We start from the raw sequence: 22,756 nt of genomic DNA, 5'->3' as shown, positions 1-22,756 counted from the left end.
GTATTTTTTGTCCTTTCTATGCTACTCCTGCCACGGTTTAGCTTGTCAGTAAATTTAACACCCTCTGTGGTAGTGTGTTGAAGAACAACCATTGGATGTGCTGAATGAGTAATTTCCTCCTCCCAGTCATTTGGTGCTGTGTCTACCTGAAGGGCTTTATAACATTTCTGTTCATTTCATTTTCAGGTCTAATCTGCACCAGCAAAATGCTGCTGTTTCCAGTCCTTCTTGCAACTTCGTTTTGGTCCTGTAAGACCTTTTTTCTCTTCTCTCTCCTTCCTGTCTACAGTGAACATATGCCTTCTTGCAAACTCCAGGAGTTTCTCCCCTCATGCAATTCCTCTGCTTTCACTTCCAGGCGTGGACACGCAGTCAGTGCCAGTGCAAACCCCGGAGATGCAGACGCAGATGAAGGGCACTTCTGCCAGAATGTCATGTCAGCTGGAGGGCAACCACATTGTACACTGGTACAGGCAGCTTCCCGGAGAGCCGCCAAAGAGGATCCTGTACGTGTCTGCAGGGACACCTGTTTTTGAGGACAGCAATGATAGAAATAGATTTCAAGTTCAGAATAATCCTGCTCGATCCATGTATAATATAGAGATAAATTCTTTAACCCCAAGCGATTCTGGCATTTATTACTGTGCATACTGGACATACTGGACATACCACAGAATTAGTTTGGCAAAGGTAAGCCTTACAAAAAGACTCTCACTACTCTGAACCGCAAGTTGTGAACTCTGCCAAAAACTCAAATACTTCCTTATTCCACCCCTTTCATGATTTTCTGTAGCAGGAGAGGAAAAACAACATCTTATGACAAGTGTTAAATATCTGATCTTGACAATCAATATACCATTTCAGTGCTCAGATTTATCTGCAACATCCAGAAAGTGAAACCTTCCTGTCACTTTAAGATAAATATATGAAACATTGCTCCTAAAATGAAGGCTAAATTTTACTGAAAGCACTCACCTGACACTGAACAAAGTCTCTGTGTGTGAGTTATAGATTTCTCTTCTCTGTTAGAATTCTAGCAAGCAGAGCTACATTTTTTCATCCCTCAGTATTTTCTCTTGGAAAAAAAAAAAACAGGAATAGGAAAGACGGGAGGAAGACCAGTTGATCTTGCACATCCTCCTTCATATTTTTATTTTGCCTTCCTTTGCATCTTAGTCACTAAAAAGTCCTACAACAGCACAGAAAACCTAATTTTATTGTCGCAATTCCTCATCTGATATGCCCAAGACATAAATTGAAATCCTCAGCCACGAGCTATGCCGCTGACAAGCAAAGACTCTCAGTGCCTTTGGGTTAAGTGTACTGAGTTTTAGAAATCAGATTCTACAATCAAAGACTGGTTCCAGGAAAGCTGGCGTTTTCCTGAAAGCTCAAAAGTGTCAAAACACTGAGATATTATTACATTTTCTGAATTGGAGTGCATGTGTTCAGTATCTTCTAAAAATGAGCACAAATACCTCCACAGTGATGGATTTATAGTTCTACAGGCTCTGAACATTTTTTGCTAAAGTTTCTATGTGATTTGAGTATCTAATATCTTGCTATGGATGTTTCTGTCTTTCTCAACTATTTGAAAAATAGGTTGTAGTACATGTGACCTCTGATATTAACTTCAGTCAGCCTGCCTTTTGTTGTTGCATTGTGGGATATGAGAATTTCTCACAACCAGTCTAGGAAGTTTCAGGAGTGAGTTGGCAGCAACTTCCTGATGTGAGTGATTGGGCAGCCAATAAGGACCTTGTTGTGGATGGAAAGGTAAGGGCAGCCTTGGCTGCAGTGTCTATGAGCCAGTGGTGTTCAGACTCCTGAGAGAAGGCAGAAGGGCAAAAGGCAGGACCTCAGCCCTGGACTTCAGGGGAGCAGACTTTAAAGTTCTTCAGAGATCTGCTTGGAGGCATCACATTGAATAAAACCCTGGAGAGAAATGTCCAGGAATGCTAGCTGATATCCAAGAATCTTCTCCAAGTTCAAGAAAGGTCCAGTCTGACACCTAGAAAACCAGGGAGAGGCAGCAGGAGTATCCCAAGAGTGAGCAAAAAGCTGCTGACTTTAATCAGGCATTAAAATGAAGTATAAAAGAGGTGGAATCAGGGGTAAGTGATCCAGGAGGAGTATGGAACTGCTGTTCAACTGTTCAGGAATGGGCTTAAGAAAGCAATAAACCAGCTAGAATTGAATTTGGCAAATGAGGTAAAGGGGAACAAGAAAGGATTCTACAAACACAGCAGCAGCAAAAGAAACGCTAGGAAAAGCTGCTGGATGGGGCAGGGAAACTGGTGGTGTATGACATGAAAAAACCTGAGGTACTCAGTATTTCCTTTGCCTCAGCATTTACCCATAAAATGGTCTTCTGGTATCCCAGTCCCCTGAGACCAGATGGAAAGTTCAGAGCAAGAACGACATAGCCTTTGGTGGAGGAGGATCAGGCTAGTGAGCACTTAAACTGCACACACCTAAGTCCATGGTGCCTGATGGAATGTACCCACAAGTGCTGAGGTACCTGGCCAATGTCTTTGCAAAGACACTTACTTACCTTTGGAAGGTCACAACAATCGGCACAGGTCCCTGGAGACTAGAAGAAGTCAAATCACTCTTATTTTCAAGAAGTCACTCTTATTTTCAAGGAAGAGGAAAAGGAAGACCTAGGGAACTACAGTCAGGTTAGCCCTCTCTTAGTCTGGGAAGGTGATGGAAACCATCTACTCCTGGAAACCATTTACAGACAGGAAGGTGAAGAAGGTGATCAGGATTAGTCATCAGTGATGTACAAGGAGGGAGTGATTTAGATAACTTTAGATAACAAAACTCTTTGCAGAATAGATTTTGGCCATTTCATCAGTGAAAAAGTCTACATAGTAATAATTTGAACATGGAAAGGTCTTTTGTAAAACAATATTCCAGCCACTGCATGTGTCTTCTTGGCATAGACACTATCATGTTTGGCCAGTAATTATTCCTACTTGGAGACTTGCTTACTGTACAAAACCTGGACAGTGTCTGCAAATTAGACATTTAATCATATGCGATCCAGTCACTGACATATTCCTTTACTCTTCATTTGGAATCAGGTGCCTGACAGATTTCTGTTTTGTGATCAGAAGAATAGCAATGTACTGCTGCTGTTTCATATATGGTAGCTTTTGGCAACAGAAGCTTGATTTCAGGTCCTCAACATAGGCAATGCAGTTTTCGCTATGATTAGTTATAGTTGCCCATGCAGGATACTACTGGGGTATGTGATCTCTTCCTTGACTCTCCCTCCCTTCATCTCAGGGTGGCCTGATGGAAAATTAACAGGCCTTCCCACATTTATTTACGGGGAAGAGGGGGATTATTTCCATTGCCACCACACAGAGGCAGTTGTCTCTCCTTGCCTGACCCTCCTCAGAGCTCTGCGTTCACATGCACCTTTCCAAACCACGTAGGAACATGATTGCCACCAGTGTGCTGCATGTGGTCAGCTGCCAGCAGGAGGGAGAATGAAGCAACTCATCTTCACTGCCATCGACCAACAGCCTGGGCTCACCAGTCACAGGGGAGACCCCAAAGCATCAAACCCACTCATCAAGATGTCTCTGCAGTGGCTGTTGACAACAGCTGTTCTCTTTTATTTTCCAGCCTTTATTCCAAGAAGTGTTTGCATCTCAGCTAAACTATGAAACTGAAATCCTGCAGCTGTGCATTTCCTCCCACACCCTAAACCAAAGCAAAGGCAAGTCCCAACAGTCGAGCTTCTGCAGTCACTGCAGTCACTGCAGGTTGATAGTCTTCAGCTTTGGTGGAGGGCAGTACCAGCACAGGGGCACCCTGGGCACTTCTGCACCTTGCATCTAGGTGACTAGGCTGAAGCAGCAAAGGCACTCCTCTCCTGCTCTGACACTGTGCACCCCTCTGCACCCCTCAGGTAAGGTATGCACTCACTGCCCACCAGGGTAACCTCCAGCCTGAAACCTTCACTCCATCATACATATCTGGACGTGCTCTTGGTGGCAACCTTTTCTCAGTCACTTTGACTGAATTTTATAGGGCCACAATCCTTGTATTTTATCAATATTTCCCATATTTACTTGAAAAGCAGACAGGACTACAGCCTCTTTACTAATTTTAATATTTGGCAGCCCGGAGAGGGTTTTCTGCAAAAACACCCCATCTTCTTGCACACAGAAGGTTCATCATTGAAGACCATTCAAGAGAGCCACTTCCTCCTTCCATACAACACGGTTCCCATTTGGAGTCCCTTTCATCGTCCTTTGAATCTCAATGAGAGCAAAGCCTGACAAGCAAACATGCTGCTGATGGTAGTGCTTGTGGCCACAGCCTCCTGGTCTTGTAAGTACTTCCTTCTTTTCCTGCCTTTTCTCACAGACACCCATGGCTTTGCATCCATAACAGGCATCTTTCCAAATCCCTGAATTACAGCTAATTACATAATTTGTCTTTTTCTCTTTCCTAGATGGATTTGCACAGGAAATTCCCATCCAGAGTCCTATATCCATCACCAAGTTCCAAAAAAGTGCACGGATGACATGTGAAATTCAAATATTAGAGACAAATTTTGATGACATCGTCATACACTGGTATAAGCAGAAGGAGGGTGAAGCTCCAGAGAGGCTTCTATTTTTTATAAGAGACAAAGTTACCACTGGAAGTGGCTTTCAAGAAAACAGATACATGGTTGAAAGAAGTTCTGTCCAGAAGAGGTGTGTTCTTACAATAAGAGATGTAATTCCAGATGATGCTGCTACTTACTACTGTGCCTACTGGGATCCTCACTGTGATAGAAATGTAAAGATCATCAAGGCAAAAAAAAACCACCCCAACATTTGAACCACAAGTCTGTAACTGTGCCACTCCACCAGTCTTCTTAGTACATCTGAGTGAACTGCTGAAAGGCAGTTCCTGATACCCCAAAAGAGTGGGTAACCCCACATAAATGTCCTTCTCAAAGTCTAGTTTATCATTAGCAGTTCTGTCTTCAACATACATCTGCTATTTTAAGGGTAAAGGAAGTCTTAACACATAAATACTGGACACTTACCTGCTCCTTTGTTGCTTTTATACAGTCATGGCATAATTTTGGTGGTATTTAGGGGAGCAGAGAAGCAGTAATCTTCTAGTCTGGCCACTTTTATCCCATAGGAAGGAGTAGGCAGAAAATAAATACAGTGTGCTGAAGGAAGTACTTTGATGTTGGAAATTATATGCTTTCTACTGCCTAGCACTTTTGAGAAAAGGTTTCACATGTAATATTCCCTGCTGTACATGTGAGCAACTGTAAGCTGTTGGAAAAACTGTAAGCCCTGTCTACCCTAATTCAGTTACCACAAAATTCCACACAGACCAGCTCGAATTAGAGATTTGCAATCTCTTACCTACCAGAGCTGATGATATGCTGCTTATCTTCTTCATCCATTTCATGTAAAAACAAGTAGGATTGTCGTGGTTTAGGAATGGTATTCCCCAATTTAGTGTTCCCACTGAATCACTCCAAACCTTGTGTTGCTCCCTCACTCCCACTTCCCCTTCCCCCTAGCACCTGCAGTGAGCTAGAGAGGAGAACTGAATGCAAGGTTTGACATAAGAACAATTTACAGCAATGCAATCAGAAAAGGAACAGTAACAGCAACAATACTAACAACAGTGTACAAGAAAGGGGCAAATGATTCATGCACAGAAACTCACCACACAGAGCCATGTAAAACATGAACCACTGCCATGCTACCCCAACCAAAAGAGATCCTCTTCCCCTGCCCCCAGCAGAGACACAAGGTGGTGTAGAATACAGGTGCCCCTACTGCTGCTGCAAAAATTAACTCTGTCTTGGCCGAAACCAGGACATTATCCATTCCTGATTCTGTACCATCTACGTCATACTCAGATCTGACACCTTCCAACTATGTATATATACACATCTCTACATAAATAAAAATGCACGAATATGATTTCTATAGTCAATGGCCATCCCTCCAAGCGGTCTGTTGAGTTTGTTTAGTCCATGACTGTGGGTTCTGTCTGTCCTTGGTGTCTTCCAGGGCAGGAGGGCTGGTGTGCTGTTGGGTGGTTGCAAGCTGCATCAGGAGATCTTGACTGGTGTATCTGAGGCAGTCCATGCTCGTTGTCCATGGTAGTTATGGCATACAGTAGCAGTGTCATTCAGCAACCGATACTACACAATTCAACATTACAGACTGTTCTTACAAAAAAATCAAATCCCCTTGAGGAACAAATTGCATTTCCCCATCCCTCTGCATAACCCACCATGTGCACCCAGGTCCTTCACCAAAAACAATCCCATATATGGCTTTCCCTTTGCTTGAGGCAGGACTAATCCAAACTGTCTACTCTAACCTATATTCCTCATATGCACCATGGAGACTTTATCCCCTTCTCTGATATGTGGAAGCTTTGATATTCCCAGAGGCTGGTGCATGAGAGACAATATGATACACCCACTCAATAATACTGTGTTCTCTGGCCCAGCTGTCTATGAGGCCATTTTTAGCATGAGTCCCATTGTCTGACTCATTTCTTTCTGGGATGCCACATTGCCATAAAACTTGCTTTTCAAGGCCCAAGATGGTGGTCTTGTCAGTGGTGTGAGGCACAGAGTAGGTCTCCAGCCATCCAGTGGTTGCTTGAATGTAGCAATTGCCTTGGTGGGTTTGCAGGAGTGTGATGCAAGCACTTTGCCAGACATCCCCGTATTTATATTTCAACCATGGTTCCCCATACACAGAGGTTTTACCCTGTTGGCCTGCTTGATTGCAGCGCACATTTCCCAGTTGAGGATAATCTGGAAGATAATGTCCATCATTAGGTCCACCCCTCAATCAAGAACACATCTGTTTGTTGCATCTCTTCCCTGATGACCTGAGGTGTCATGGGCTCAGTGAGCCAGAAATAATTCATCATTGCCAGTCAAGATCCATCTCAGACACTTTAATTTTGGCAGCCCATTCCACCTGCTTGTTGTTGTGGCCAACTCTTGGGCACTTGTGCATCTACATGATGTACTTCTCCAACCATCTTCTGTACCTGGCCAGTGATGTCTTGCCACGGTTCAGCAGCCCACATGCATTTACCTCTGCATTGCCAGTTGTTCTTTTTGCATCTCTCCATCCACCTCCACAGAGCATTTTCTATCATCCATGAGTCAGTAAAAGGTAGAGCACAGGTCATTTCTCTCATTCAGTGATATCAAAACCCAGCTAGAAGCTCTGCAAATAGACTTGATCCACCTTGTGCCTCAATAGCTTCTGTGACTCATCAAGTAGGACTCCATATGCCAGCTTTCTATTTTCATTGTATCCCTACAATACAGCAGGAGCCATCACTAAAGAGAAGGTATCACTTTTCATTTTCTGGTAGCTTGATTATATGGTAGAGCCTCTTCTTCCTCTTCTGTTTAAATTTCCTTTGCTGTGTTGCCCCACACAATAATGTCACCAATGTATTGCAAGTATTCTGTAGCCTCATTCTTTTCCAATACAGTCTGGATCAGTCCATGGCAAATAGTGGGACTGTTTCCATGCCTGAGACAGTCCATTCCATGTGTACTGGACACTCCTCCAGATGAAAGCAAACAGCGGCCTTCACTTTGCTGCTAAAGGAATGGAGAAAAACATATTAGCAATGTCCATGGTGGCACCACTTTGCTGCCTTGGACTCCAGTTTTTACTGAAGGTCCAGCATGTCCTTCACAGCATCACTCAGTGGTGGTGTGACTTCATCCTGGCCATGATAGTCCACTGTCAGTCTCCACTCTCCATTGGACTTACACATTGGCCATATGGGGCTATTAAAGTGTGAGTGAGTCTCACTGACCATTCCCTGGCCCTCCAGTTCCTGAATCATCTCATGGATGAGGGTCACGGAGTCCTGGTTGGTGCAGTATTGTTGATGATGCACAGTTGTGGCAGTGATCGGTACCTGTTGTTCTTTGACCTTCATCAGCCCCACAGCAGAATGGTCCTTTGAGAGACCAGGCAAGGTGTTCAGCTGTCTAATTTCCTCTGTCTCCACAGTAGCTATCCCAAAAACCCAACAATGCCCCTTGGGCCCTCAAAATACCTTCGCCCAAGGTAATCTATGCCAAGGACACACGGGGCCTCTGGGGTCTTTTTGCGTTTTGTTCCCAGTCAGGCTCACCTCAGCTTCCAGTACTGGCAGCTGTTGCCATCCCTCTATCACCGCAGTAATAAAGATAGATCTTGATGGCATCAGGGTACATTGTGTGCCAGTGCCAACTAAAGCCTTACTTACACTCATGCATCAGGCCATCAGATTCATACAGTCCAATAGATCTGATTGTCCCTTTTCTCCACCTGGCTGGAGTCCCCTCTGGAGTTCTGGTAATAGTATTCACTTCTCAGTTCTTGTAAACATGAACTGGAAGTCCCTTCAAGAGGATAAGAAGTAACATCAGCCATCCTACTTTGTCTGAGGATTTGCCCACTGTAAAGTGGAGGGGCATTTATCCTTGAAGAATTTCATGCATAGGTTGTCCTGGGTACAGAGCTAAAAAATAGGAATGGAATTTCTAACACTATTTAATTCCATACTATTCACATCATGGCTGGAGTTTGGTTGCAGCAGAAAAGGCTGAGCCATCAGAAGCTGGAAGCAGTCAGTCTCACCTAGGCCATGGAAAGAATAAATTGTTCCCTTGAGCACATGGCCATCAGAAACTCAAAAGGGGTAAATGCTGCCACTGCCACAGCTGCTGCTACTGTTGCTGTTCATTCTGCAGCTGCCAAGAACCCCAATGCAAGCTGCAGTGCCCACCAGAACCACTACTGGGATAACTATTGCCCTGGGGAAAGGGACCCCTGCATCGGGAGCACAGCTGCAACTGATGGAGCCAGTACTTTTCAGCAGCATATCTCCTAGCTAGCTTCCCAGATGCTCTATGGTCCAGTGCATGGGAGGAAGGGCCACGTCTCACTTTCTTGTCTCAGGTTATGCAAGGTCTTGGTTGGTCAATAACCTGTATGCATATCACCTTTGTTTTGTGTACTTCAATATAGTTACTGTTCATTTTCCTAATTTAATTCATGTTTTTTTTTCTCAAGTAAATGGTTCTCAACTCAGAATCTTTGCTTTTAGTCTCTCACTAAGAGGGAGTTGGGGAAGAAAGAGAAGCTTAAATGGGGCTTAATTTTCCAGCTGTGTTTTTAACCAGCACACTCATACACTTTTGCTGCTAGGGCAGAGGTGCTTCTTCATGTCCTGTCTGTAGTCATTCAAGTAAAACCAACTCTAGGTTACCTTGTGGTATGTACTTCTCTCTCGAGAAAGGTGGTGCATGCTCCCAGTAGAAGAGACTGTCGTCCATACTGGCAGAACATCAAACATTTCCTCTCTAACATGCTTGAATCTTTTGAGTCTGTCCGGAGTCTTGAACAATGTTTCCACAGCCAAGGCTTAGGTTGGTAGGGAGGAAAAAAGATGAACACATTGTCAGAGTCGAGTGACCACCTGAGGCAGTGTTTCTTCTTCTTTCATTGACATCAATGAAAAGGATTTCAAAGGGTTAGTGTATGATGATGGCAAGCTCCGTACAAACTTCTGCCACGTACATTGTGTACACTGCACAAGGGAGGGGACTGCTTGTTATTTGAATCCCTAAAGATTACCTTCAGCACAGCTAAATCGCTCAGGTACAGGATACCTTTTCCCATGGTATTCCACCGACTTGGGTACCCTATTGGATCATCTTTGAGAGAATGAAAGAATCCTTTCCCTTCCACTTGACAGGAGTCACCTCCAGAGACTGAAAGTTTCTGTCCTCTTCCCAATCTCCTTGCCAACACTCAGATCCCAGAACAAGGATCTCAGCTGCTTGGCTTCACTTACCATCTACTTTTATGTTTTGGGCCATGATTTCCCAGCATCAGAGCAGGCAGGTCACATAGAGCTCTCCTGACTGCCAGCTGAAGTCCTTTCACATATCTCACAGCTCACCTGGAATAGGGATTAGGTGTTTATCTCTGGCCTTGTCTCTTCCTCCTGCTGAGGGCTGGTAGTGGTTTTGCATGAGAGGCATCTACAGATGTGATGTAAAAGCTTTTGTGTAACTGACAGTCTACAGAACTACTGGGAAGCTGTACACACTTCTGTGAAAAACACATTTTGGAAAAACTTTGTTTGTCTTCTGGTTGATAAAGAGGTAACACGCCCCAGGCAGCCCTGGCCGCAGGGTGGGCTCCTTTCTCCCCGTGGGGTGCTTGCTGGCTTTTTATCAGCTGCTGGAGCAGGGGAGGGAGTGCTAGGGGTCAGGTGATGGTTGCAATTTCTAACATCTTGCTACTAGCCTGGGGCTGAGCTGAATCTGTTAACTTTCAGGAGCAGCCCAGGCCAAGATGGCTCGTATAAGATTCTACTACTATAACTATTGGGCAGGGGGAAAGAGAAGCTATATACTCCCTCCCTCCTTTTTTAGCATGTTGCTACTGAGTTTTTGACTGACTGATTAAATTTTAGCTCCCTTCTGTCTTAGGTTGGAAATGGGGGGTGTATTCCATTCCTATCTGATGGGGCAGATATCTTCTCTTAATTGGGCAGTTTTCTTTATCTCTTCCACAACCCATCCTCCCTCCAGGGAGACATCTGCTGTTAATGGGCCATTGAGTGCCACAGCATGACTGATAAAATTACATCATCCAATTGTGAGAAGCTCCGCCCAGAGGGAAAAGCCAAGCATTCCTTACTTTTTATAATCAGAGCTCTGGAATACCACAGTCAGGCTTTTCCACTGGATTCCCAGAGGAGCAGCTGTCTTCTCCACTGGATTCCCAGAGGAAGACAAGGCCCATCTACACCACCACTGGATCTTCAAAGGAAGACTACACTCTTCTGCAGGCTCACTGCTTCAACAGAACCACACCTGTCACTGCAGGAGGACTGCAGCCACCATTTCCATTGGACTGCTACCAACACCCTGACCAACAGGGTGTCAGATTGTATTCTGACTCTGTCAGTGTTGTATTGTATTACTGCATTGTTTTATTTTTATTTTCTTCCCTAATAAAGAACAGTTATTCCTGCTCCCATACCTTTGCCTGAGAGCCCCCTTAATTTCAAAATTATAACAATTTGGTGGGAAGGGGTCTACATTTTCAATTTCAGAGGATGTTCCTTCCTTCCTTAGCAGACACCTGTCTTTTCAAATGAAGACACCTTCAAGTCCTAGTTTAGGTGACTATATAAAAACTTGAAGCAAGATATTAAGTTTTTCAGTGCTTTAATCCTCTCTTGAGTAAAAACAAAGAATAAGATGAAAGTATGTAAAAGAGCAATATAAAAGCACTAAAGTTAATGAAGAGGAAGTCAAGTCAGAAATGGAAATGTTATAAATGAAAATTTGTCCAGCCAAATTAAAATGAAAAAAAAAAAAATTAGTTTGCAATCAAAGTCCATCTAGCCAGCCACAAGGAAAGAACAGAGCCAAGTCTGGGGTTGGCGCTGGGTGTGCAACAAAGAAGTCAGCCTCAACAGAGGTTTTCCTCTATGCCCACACATTTCCACCCTGGCACAAGTGGTTTTCATAGGGAAAATTCCTCCTGAGGCCAAGATTTCGGCAGTCAGTCTTTCATTCAAAGTCCATAGGTTAATAAGATTTTCTTCTTTTTGGTGATGAAGAACAATTCAATGTCTGGAGTTGGTGAATCCCTTGATGAAATTTATGGGAACGCTGCATTCAGATGTATCTGCCCGAGGATTTCCATTATATCCATCTCAGGTCGTTTACGCGGTGATCAGCGCCTGGGGTCCCCTGTATCTCTCCAGACATGGCCCATCCCCATCATCCTTTTACTTGGAAATCGGATTTCAACATACACCAGGTTTCGCCTGCGAGGGTGGGGGGGACTCCTAATACAAACGTGTTTACTCCAACAAATATTCAATATCACATATATCATACTAGAAATGGCACGAATTAGATCTACTACACATAACAGAAAGGATGAGGAGATGCCTTAATCTTGGGGCTGAAATCCTCCTATAAAGCTATAGAGAAAGACTCTTTCTCCCTATAACACATAAAGGTATAGAGAGATTAAAGTGTTCAAATTGTAGATATTAAGCAAAAGCTTCCATACTAAAGTAAGCAGATGTTAAAATAGCTATGATCCTATGAGAAGTTTGAACAAAGGAGAGAAGAGTAGTCCTGTGTCCTCAAGAAGAAAAGAAAAAGATCTCTGTTCCTAAAGATAAAGATTATTTTAGAGATAGATAGACCTTTAACCTTTAAACAGTTCATCTTTTAAACAATACCCCATAAATTAACATAGCCATAAAAGCAACTGTGATAAAAGATGAGAGAGAGTTCACAATTACAAATTTCCCCAAGTGGCTGCTATTCATGAGAGCTATGAGAGAACTGTTTTTCTTGTAGAGAAGTTTCCATAGCATTAACAAGAGGGACTTCTCTCCCTAAGTAAACTAAAGAAAGACTATTCTAGAGGTGGTAAACTGACTGAAATTTTAAATTTTGTTTCTTTACACAGAAAGAAAGAAAAGGTTGCGATAGGAAGTGTTCTGAAGGTTTTGTTCTGATTCTTATTATTCTTTCTTTTAATTAATGTTAATAAGTTTTTCTTTATACCCTTTTAAAGTTTTGAGCCTGCTTTGCTTTTCTCCTAATCCTATCTCACAACAAGAAATGAGTGCATTAGTGATTAGCAAACACTAAACCCATCACAGTCCTTAGTGCATTTACCAGAAAATCTCAAAATTAGCAAAATCTAAAATTAACAAACAACTACAGGGCCCTATTCTTCGTCCCTCACTAAACAAACTGATTTTGTCTTGGATTTCTTCTTCTATACTAGCATGGGTTGTTCCTCTCATTCAGCTTCAGTGAGTGGTCACAGTGCCCGTGGTCTGTTTTCCTCCTCTTCCCCCTGAGGGTGCTCTCTGGTACTGAACTGTGTCCAGTCAAGAGTAGGCAGGGCACACGGCAGCAAGTTACACCTCTGCCAGTGTCCCGCAGTGTGACACGCCAGACCTGGATGCCATGTGTGAGTGTCACCTCAGCACTATCCAGAGAAAGTCTGCATGGCAAATAAATAGAGACAAGCATGATTTAGTGACCTGAAAATAAAACAACAAAGAGTAGAGACTGCAAACAGGGTATAGGGTGCGCTAAAAATGCAAGGGTTGGGGTAGGATCAGTGATATATATAGGATAGGTTAGGGGTGGAATCTGAGGGACAGGGTACCAATCACAAACTGGGGTTAGGAATATTAAAATCAATGCAGCAAGTAGCAACCAATAACAACAGGAGGAACAAAGAACTTTCTAGTAATCATTTTACATATGAACTCCAAGGAGACAATGGGGGTGAGTTTTTGCTCACCATAACCAAGAGGATTTCTCCCGCAATCTTAGAGCAAAACCTTCATCTCACTCAACCCCAAAACTCTAAATGTTCAGGGGTGAACTTCCAGAACATTTTAGCAGAGTAATCCTTCAAAAGCTGGCCCATTATCGCCTGCCTTTCATGGCACCCATGACTATCCACTTTCAAGTTACATCTCTGAATAACCTCCCTATATACCTCTGTCCTGACTCTAAACGTGGTATGGGCCACACTGAGGAGATCTGGCAGGCTTTGCAACAATAACATGCTTTTTTTAAAACCCAAGGGAAATTCAAAATTCTCAAAAGCTGTTGTAACAGGCCTGAAGCAGGAAAAGGGGGTGAAAATCTTGGGAAATTCGTCCTCTCCTGTTCCTTCCAAAAATTGGCTATTATTGCTGGCCGGGGGTCTATGTACAAATCAAAAACGGGACAGGACTTCTGGGGAACGCATCTCAAGCTGTTTATTTTCCAGCATCACTCTCATTACATGGTTATGACAATGGGAAGATACTGACAGCTCACATCCCCAGCAGCAAAGAACTTAATGTTACAACTTACTTTTAAAGGTTTTTGACCAATCACACAAAGTAAAAGCATATTGGCAGTAGTTCTGTCAATATGCTATCCAACCAATATAAACACATGCTCCTTTGGTTAAAAAAATGCTTGCTTATTTTGAATACAATATCTGCTTGGAAGCTTTAAGATACAATGCACAGAGCTCCATTATTAAGCTTAGAACTTCACAATATCTTGCTGGATATACTTTTCTGTAGCTTAGGGACTTATTCTAGGCAAGCATTAATACACAGACCATTGTTCTAGTTGTCCTTACTTTTCTACTTCTTATATAATTTTTCTACTGACAAATCTTATGGCTACTGCTTAGCTCTACTCGCAGTTCTGCTGTCTCTGAGGCCTGCCTTTTGCAGCTTTCCAAAAACCCTCTGATTTTAAGGATTCCCACAGCTATGATTATTAATAGACCCCCAAAGGCTGTGCCCCAGGTAAGGGTAGGAGAGCAACACTGAATACACATCCCAAATGTCCCTCATTGACTTTGATGTTGTCATGTCATTAGCTAATATCCCCCAGTACATCAACAAAGCAACCCTGATCCTTTTCCCTGCTCTGAAAAAGAGCTATGCAAGGAGCACACAAACGAATATATGCATTATTAGGTACTACAACCATGTGAACAGATCAAGCAAAATTATAACCAGTGGCTCCATGCTTCATATAATAAATGCCTGGATCAAATTTGTTTTTAACCATGTTTGGACAGACCTGTTGTTATCTCAACATTTCATACTCCATTTGGACACCAAGTAAGGCTGTCATGGTTTAGGAATGGTATTCCCCATTGAGAATGGTAGTGCTCCCACTGAAGCTCTTCAAATCATGTTATGCTTGCTTGCTTCCCCTACTCTCTTGTGGAGGGCTTGAGGGTAGAATTGAAGGCACAAAAGGTGAAAATCATGGGTTGAGATAAGAACTATTTACTGGAAAGAGCAACGAGATAAAAACCAAACAATAACAATAATGTTAATGATGAGGTGGGCAACATACAATACCATTCCCACATGATTGCTTGAAACTGGCATTAGCTGACTGCTCCCTCCAGCCTGGAACCAGCATTACCCAACTGCTCACTCTGCCACATGTACTTGACCAGAAGGAACCCCTGTTCCCTCAGAAGAGACTTCCCTCCCCCACATCCAGCAATAAGGTGAGGTGATGTAGAGTAACTTGTGTGTCTTAGCCATGCACTCTCTGGTCCACTGCAAAAATTAACCCTGCCTGGCCAGAACTGAGATAGGTGGTTCCCTTCACTGCATGTCTAAGGGCGTGGCAGGAAAAACACCAGTCAGCATCATTCTGTCTACATCACTCCTGCCCTTGGTTTGTGGTTGTGATTAGGATGTTTCTGTTCAGAAGACTTCAAAGTAGACTACTGGGGTTTTTTACACCTACTTCAGTTGAAAGACCTTCACTCTCTAGCTCCTCTCTTTCACCACAAATAGTAAGTTCTCAACATAATTTTGCAGTCAGTATGCTACAAGAGATCCCAGAAGTACTCTAATTCAGTTTATTTTAAAGGCCAAACTGAGCATGCAGGCTTTTTGATGGATGTAGTAGTGACTCCTCTGATGTTATCTTGGGCTGTTTTATAAGGAAAAGCTTTCTTTTCCCACCAGTTATTAGATAAAAAAGATGCCGGTGAGCTGCTGTAGCAAAGCCTGGAGTGATTCCAAGAGATGGGCAGACAATAACCACCTGCTTGGGGCAACATGCAGCACGCAGACACTTTCACAATTTTTTTGGTGCTGGCTCTCCCTCCTGTCTTTCTTCTGTGTTCCGACAATGAAAAATTGACTCCATGCTAGCAGTACTTGATATCATAAAATTGCAGGTGTACCTTTGATCAAGAACAAGATTTTCACCTGAAGGTAAGTGTTTTTTTTTCTAATATGCAGAACTCTGTGTTCTTATTTACTGTCTAAAATTGAAGAAAATTCATAATCTAGTTCTAAGACATTAAGTGGAGGGGTTATCTAACAAATTTGTAACACTTCGGAAAAGAGATTTTCTCTGAAGGACATTAGCTATCGGCTGAATATCCAGATGCACATCTGAAATTCCTGACAACCTCCCAGCAGCCAAGGACCAGGTCTTCATGCAGACTCCCATGAATGATTGGGAAAATTTTGGATTTTCTTCATCAATGGTATATCAAGAGAACATGCTGGCTTATTGTAAAGTTAAAACATAGTGTGGAACACCTGGATCAAATACTTTGGCACGGGAACAAAGCTAATTATCTCTGGTAAGTACTGTTAGAATTGAACAGATTTTCAGATATCATTCAAGTTCTCAGATAATCAGGAATAAAATACTGTGAGGAAAATTATTTTCTCCCTGATAAATCATATTTTGTGTGTGAACAGTGCATGGTGCCCCAATTGGGTAGGTAGATTTAAATATTGGGATGGTTTCATCCTGTTCTAGGAAACAAAAGTGAACTGTTTGAAAGTTAACTCCCAGAACAGCATGTGAGAAATGAAAAAGTTTCTTGTTGACAGAAGTGGTCTTGTCTAAATTGATTGGGAAGAAAAATTCCCTGCATGTAATACATTTCTAGTTCCTGACCTTACTGAAAGCAACTGGTTTACTTTTGTATATGTATTATTTTTAATTGTGGTAAAGCTATGCAGTCAACAGGATGAATGCTTTTTTCAGTATAAAGCATATAGCAATGCCTACAGTATGTTACTCAGAAACTACATTGCATTATCAAGGTGACTATAATTAACTCAAATTGCTAACTGCTGGGGAGAATTACAGAGAAATTTAAAATGTTTTCTATCCATGCCGCTGACCAAAAATTTTCAGAACTTTTTACTCACTACAAAAATTAAAGTATTTCTAAAAATGGCACTCTAGTCAATGTTGATAATTCAGCTATTGCACTCAGTCAGATTTATCACCAGTCTCTAAACCAGAGAGACTTTTTCTGTAGCCTATGCAAGAAAAGTGCAGTGCAGGAGATATTGCTAAGCATTATCAGATTGTGGGATCCTGATGTCAAAATATTTGGAAGTGGAACTGAACTTAGAGTTTCAAGTAAGTACAAAATGTAAAACTTAATTACTTCTGAAATGCTTTTTAATAGAGCTAGATATTGGCTGGCATGAAGTGCTCTGCTCTTTTAATTCTCTCTAATTCTAACTATTCTGAACACTTTGCAGGATTTCCTCCTTAAACAGCATTTCTATTTGCATTTATGCGTGAAATGGGGGAAACACAACAGCTATCGCAGAAGAGACCTATAACTTATCTCATTGTGATTTTCTATGTAAAAATGAATTTAAATATGGCACGGACAACATTTGGAGAACAGAAAAATGTTTTTTTATCTCTAAATATGAACATGTGACCTTTGTGATTCCTAATTCTTTCTGAAAATAATATGTCCAACCTCTGTGCTACACATGCTCTTTGAAAAGCTAAACATTATTCTTTTGGACTGTATCTGACTACGAATGAAAATGAGAGTTATTTGAGATATGCCCAGAACAGTAAGTTGCACCTTTTAAGATAGGCAGTGTTGAAAGGCTGCTATCTCTGCTTAGCTTTTGCAGAAACTGCTTATTATTAGTTATTACTACTATACAAAATACTTTGCTTCAAGTAAACCCTAGGTGCTGTGATACTTGCCTGTAATTTGGCTCACGTAAGCATCTGAGATAAAAATAGTTTCTCTAATTTTGACCACTGAAAATGGTGTATCTTGTTGTGAGAATTTTGATTCCAATCAATGCAGTTTTGCTTCATGTTACTGGTAATAAAAATATCGGTCAATAGTCTCCTGCTCCTCAGATCTCTATATAATGTTCACCAGCTCTGGGTCTGATCTTACTGGGTGTATAAGGAGCAAATTATTTATCAGCATCTCATCAAATAAATCTTAGGGTGATGCTGCCTGTTTCCAGAAAGCAGAGATGGAGCCAAGGTGCTCCATCTGTGCTGTCCACCTAAACCTGCAGAAAACTCAAATTAGTTGAGATTAATTCTTTTCATTTAAGAATTTATATGCCCTCCAAAAATTCCACATTTTTTCCATTTTTTAAACTTTTGTTTATTTTAGGTGACTGTTCCTTTTTTACTTCCCTAGTGCCTAAAAATTGATTATACAGCAAATCTGATTTTCTTTAAAGAGCACTATGTACCCATGCAAACACAACTGAGCCTCACTGATATTGTAAAGGCTTTATTCACTGTGACTGGTTATTACAACAAGTTGTTCGGCTCAGGTACAAAACTCATTGTTTCAGGTAAGTTGTATGTATATTGTTCATAGAATAAGCTATAGGAGCTTGGAGTGGTCATACAGATGAGTATAACACTATCTCAGAGGTCACTCAGCCCACTTAGAGCCTCAGTCAGCACCATTCCTTGCACAGGATTTTCCTTCCCAGCTCACCATTCCTACATTCATCCTTGTGGTGTTTGTAATGCAGTGGTTTAGGATCACAAACAATCTAGAAAGAACCTATTTCAAGACACTTTTGATTATAGTTCTCCTAGAAATCTGGTGGAAAATGGTCTGTAATAATTTTCAGAAACCTCATTCTTTCCTCCAGCTGTATTGAAGGATTTAGCAGGGAATCAAAGAGCTGAGAATTAAGCATGAAAAAAGAAAACCTCTTTCTAATAGAGATACAAATGCAGTATGCAATGGACATTGCAAAAAATCTTTTTGGATTAGTCTAGAAAAAGTTAAATAACTTGTTCATAAGTATTTTGTCACATACACAACACTTCAGCATTAGAAATAAATTAGTACTTCCAAGTGTTCTTCTCATTACTTAATAACTGCTTAACAAATTAATTATTGAGTATTAATTATGGTGAATTACTGTGTAATAATTGCTTAATGGAGAAGTGATCCATTTTTATACATTTCTTGCAGAGACATTTATATTAATGGAAAGTAGCAGACAAAAATATTTTTTCCCATTTCCTACATGTGCTTTAAATGCCATAATCCTGAAGTGAACAACTAAACAAATACAAGGCAGAGGAAGTACTGCTACCAAGTGTTTTAAGCCTGGTTAATGCATAAGCCTATATTAAGATATCAAGCAAAGATTGGTTTAATGATTTATGCCAGAAGGACTAAGAAAATCATACCTATAATTCACTGGAAATAGCTGTGGCATGACAAGCGTGTTGTTTTTAGTGAAAACCCTTACCTACCTAATCAGGTAGTTGCTATGCTTTTCCTATGTACAGTTTAAAATAAATTATTTCCAATCATCACTGTAATTCTGTAGGATTTTGTCTTTATGAGCCTAAGGCTTTTGACTCATTAATAGAGTAAAAGGGCTGTAGTTACTTCACATTTAAGAACTTAAAATCATTAAGCAATAGAGGAAACCAGGATTTAAAATGAGGGTCTCTGTGAACAGTAGCATTAACTGAGATTGAATCCAAATATTCTACATTCACAAAGCCGAACAAGAGAATCTTGTTGTTCATATTATAGTTGTTAAATCTGGTACATTTCTGGCCAAAATCATAGAAGCATAGAATGGCTAATCATAGAATGGCTTGGGTTGAAAGAGACCGTAAAGATCATTTAGTTTAAGCCCCAGTGCTGTTGCCAGGGACAGTTTCCACTAGATGAGGTTGCTCAGAGCTCCAGGATTGGGGCATCCACAATTTTTTTGGATTCTCTGGTACAGTACCTCACCACCCTCACAGTAAATAATTTCTTCCTAGAATCTAATCTAACACTACTGTCTTTGAGTGTAAAGCTATTCCCCCTGGTCCTGTCACTACATGGTGTTGTAAAAAAGTCTCTCTCCATCTTTCTTGTAGCCTCCCTTCAGGTACTGGAAGGGAGCAATTAGGCGACCCAAAGCCTTCTCTTCTCCAGGCTGAACAATACCAGTTGTCTCAGCCTTTCCTCATAGGAGAGGTCTGATCAATGTGTTGGCTTCCTCTGGACTTGTTCCAACAGGTCATTATCTGTCCTGAGCTGGACTCAGCACTCCAGGAGGGGTCTCATCAAAGCAGAGGAGCAGAATCCCCTCCCGTGCCCTGCTGATCATGTTGTTTTTAATATATCCCAGGACACATTTGGCTTTCTGGGCTGCAAGTGCACATGGCTGGGTCATGTCCAGCCATGCATCCACCAACTCCCCCAGGTCCTTTTCAGTAGGCTGCTCTACTGGAAGATAAAATTAACTCCTAAATTAATATTAGAACTATAAAGTTGACAACAACTTTATTTCTGGTACAAGATAACTTAGTCCACATTGTCATTTTAATGACATCTCTAAAATGAAGGAGATTCTTAATATACGGAAAGTAGACACCCTTTTGAAGGTAGACAAGTAATCTTTCTCTTTAAACACCAAGTTTGAAATACTTCAAATAATCAGAAAGTTGTTTCAGGGAGAATGCAACATAGAAGATTTCTCTAGAACAGCAGATCATTTAAAGAAAAGTGAAAGCTTTTTGGCAAAAATGCATTTTATAGTAATGTATTTTCTCCTAATGCATTCAAACTGCACCGATCAGTCAGACCACAACTTAAATCCCATGCACCTCCTTGCTCAAATTCAGTGGCAGAGACTTACATAGGAATTCAAGAGAAAAAATGGGATAAGGGAACAACTAAAATGTCTCTGCTGCTTTAAAAAACAGTCTTAAGCAGTACTTTCTATGCAACAACTCAGTTTTGAAAACTGCATGCAGCCTTCACTTGCAGTTAAGCATAGGCAGAAATGATTGCTTGTGAGCACTGTCTATGCATTCACTCCAGAAGTTCATGTTTAACTAAATCAGACCCTTAAATTTACTATCCACTTAAAGAATATCAAAACGTCATCTCAGTGTGGACAAAATCTGGATCATTTTGTCTCCTCCTAATCCAGAGAGGCAAATGAAATGGAGATTATGTCAAACAGATAATTTTTAATTTAAAATATATTAATCTATATTCATACTGAGATGTTTCCTAAAGCACAACATTTATGCAGACAGCTCTGGCTAGGTATGCTGTTTAGATGTGACAATGTTATACTGCTATAGCATGTTCTTCTCCTTTAGTTTAGTTTTGGTTTTTCATTTTCACATATATTAATTCAATAATTTAAACGGATCTAATATGGCAGAATAGCATTGCCAGCCTTTGGTGTCTAGGGCATTTTGTGATTCCATTTTCCTGTCTTGATAAAAATCTTCACCAGGCAAATATATGGAATGCCTTAAAAACAGAGTGATCATTTCTTTCTTCCCTTCCCTTGTGCCCTAAAAAATATTACAAAATTAAATTTAAAAAATTTAAAAACTTGGCTTTTAAAAAATTAATAGATATAGCAGATGTTCATTATATAGCAGTGGGGACTTATACTGGGGTCATAAATCTGATAAGATTTTAAAGGTAGGTGGTCTATATTTAATATTCTGTGGACAAAATTTTAATGTACCTGTTTTTGCATAAATATTGTAAAGCAATAATAAATTCCTCTTAATGAATAAATGAATCTTTTTCTGGAAATATTACTATTATTTAATAATAGTCAGAGACTTGAACAGTCAGATACACTTTCTGACAGCAGTGCTACTTGAAGGTTGTAGGATATAGGCATCTTGTGTAGCCACCTGAAGATTTCTAACTCAGTTTCAAGTGATATTAACAGTTATTGACATATTCAACAGTATATCCGTTTCTTAATGTTTCTCAAAAGAGCATTTATATTTGTTACAAGTGTATTAATATTTTTTAATTAGGCATTTATTTTGTTGTTCTTCAGAATTTGTATTTTTGGCTGTGTATTTATTTGCTGTACACTACTGATTTTCCAACTCTCTGTTTTGTTAACTTTCTTCATCAATAACCCATCCAGAAAAAGGAAGTTCTCCCCCAGCAAACTCTGAAATCCTGAAGAAAAAACATGAAAATCAGATAGTATATGTTTGCCTTATTGAGAAATTCTACCCAGAAGTTATTAGGGTGACATGGACCGAAGATGGAAAGGAGGTAACAAACAACGTAGTAAAAGGTGACACTTGGCAGTCCACAGAAGAGGATGGGTACTCAATTGCCAGTTGGTTAACTGTGCCAGCAGAGAGTGAAGACAAGAAATACTACTGCAAATATGAGCATGAAGAGGAAAATATTTTACTGGAAACACAAGGTATATTCCATATGTTAAAAAAGTAATTTGGTGTTCTATTATAAACATCATTTTGTTTACAATAAAATTAGAGTAATAATGCTTTTTATTATTGATGAAGACAATTGTGCTTCTAGGCACATTAGCTAAAGTACACAATTGGAGAAACTACCAAAATTTTCCCAGGAAAAGTAAACACTCAACCTGTGTTATGGTCCCCAAGTAAGTATTCCATTGTAACAGAAAAATAATAGTTATTTTAAAGTTGTGAACCTCATCAGGTATAAATTATCACAGGTCCAACAGATCTGAAAATGTCTGTTACTTTCCATATTACAGAAGTTTCTGAAAACAGTATTGCCTCTCATAGCTTACAGGTCTAAGTCCCTCTGACGTCCCCTGACATTAGTCACAGCTATAAAAATGAAGAAGTTAAAAATGAGGCTACTGAGAACAAGTAAAAAAATATTACTTACACACAATCCAAAAATAGTAAGTTAATAGCCATGTATAAAAATAAGATTTTGTTTTTAATTGTAGAAAGATTGATTATGCAAAGCCAAATCTGAAGGACAATGCAACTTTAAAGAAAAATTAACTTACACTAAGAAAAATTGTTTAAATCATCTAAAGAAAATTGGTCTAAATTGGTTTAGATTAATCTTCTCTCCATACCCAT

The 22,756-nt window shown here is 40.6% G+C and overlaps 1 protein-coding gene across 1 annotated transcript; it reads left to right on the top strand.

Annotated features, from left to right (window-relative positions):
* Positions 1-4,307: 4,307 nt before the first annotated feature.
* LOC110479353 (immunoglobulin kappa light chain) lies at positions 4,308-22,413 on the top strand. Its single transcript, XM_021546615.3, has 5 exons — positions 4,308-4,350; positions 4,475-4,806; positions 12,535-12,543; positions 18,189-18,222; positions 21,808-22,413. Exons 1-5 carry the CDS (start codon positions 4,308-4,310, stop codon positions 22,122-22,124), a joined length of 735 nt encoding a protein of 244 aa, XP_021402290.1. The 3' UTR covers positions 22,125-22,413.
* The last annotated feature ends 343 nt before the right edge of the window (positions 22,414-22,756 follow it).

This window comes from Lonchura striata, chromosome 1, assembly GCF_046129695.1.
Source record: "Lonchura striata isolate bLonStr1 chromosome 1, bLonStr1.mat, whole genome shotgun sequence".
NCBI classification, from domain to species: domain Eukaryota; kingdom Metazoa; phylum Chordata; class Aves; order Passeriformes; family Estrildidae; genus Lonchura; species Lonchura striata.
The sequence above is the reverse complement of the archived record's forward strand: the minus strand, read 5'-3'. Positions and strand labels throughout refer to the sequence as shown.

Coding starts and splice junctions, on each gene's coding strand:
- LOC110479353 (XM_021546615.3), top strand. CDS start 4,308: ATGCTGCTGATGGTAGTGCTTGTGGCCACAGCCTCCTGGTCTT. Junction 4,351..4,474: donor GGCCACAGCCTCCTGGTCTT/GTAAGTACTTCC, acceptor TCTCTTTCCTAG/ATGGATTTGCACAGGAAATT. Junction 18,223..21,807: donor TACAAAACTCATTGTTTCAG/GTAAGTTGTATG, acceptor TAACCCATCCAG/AAAAAGGAAGTTCTCCCCCA.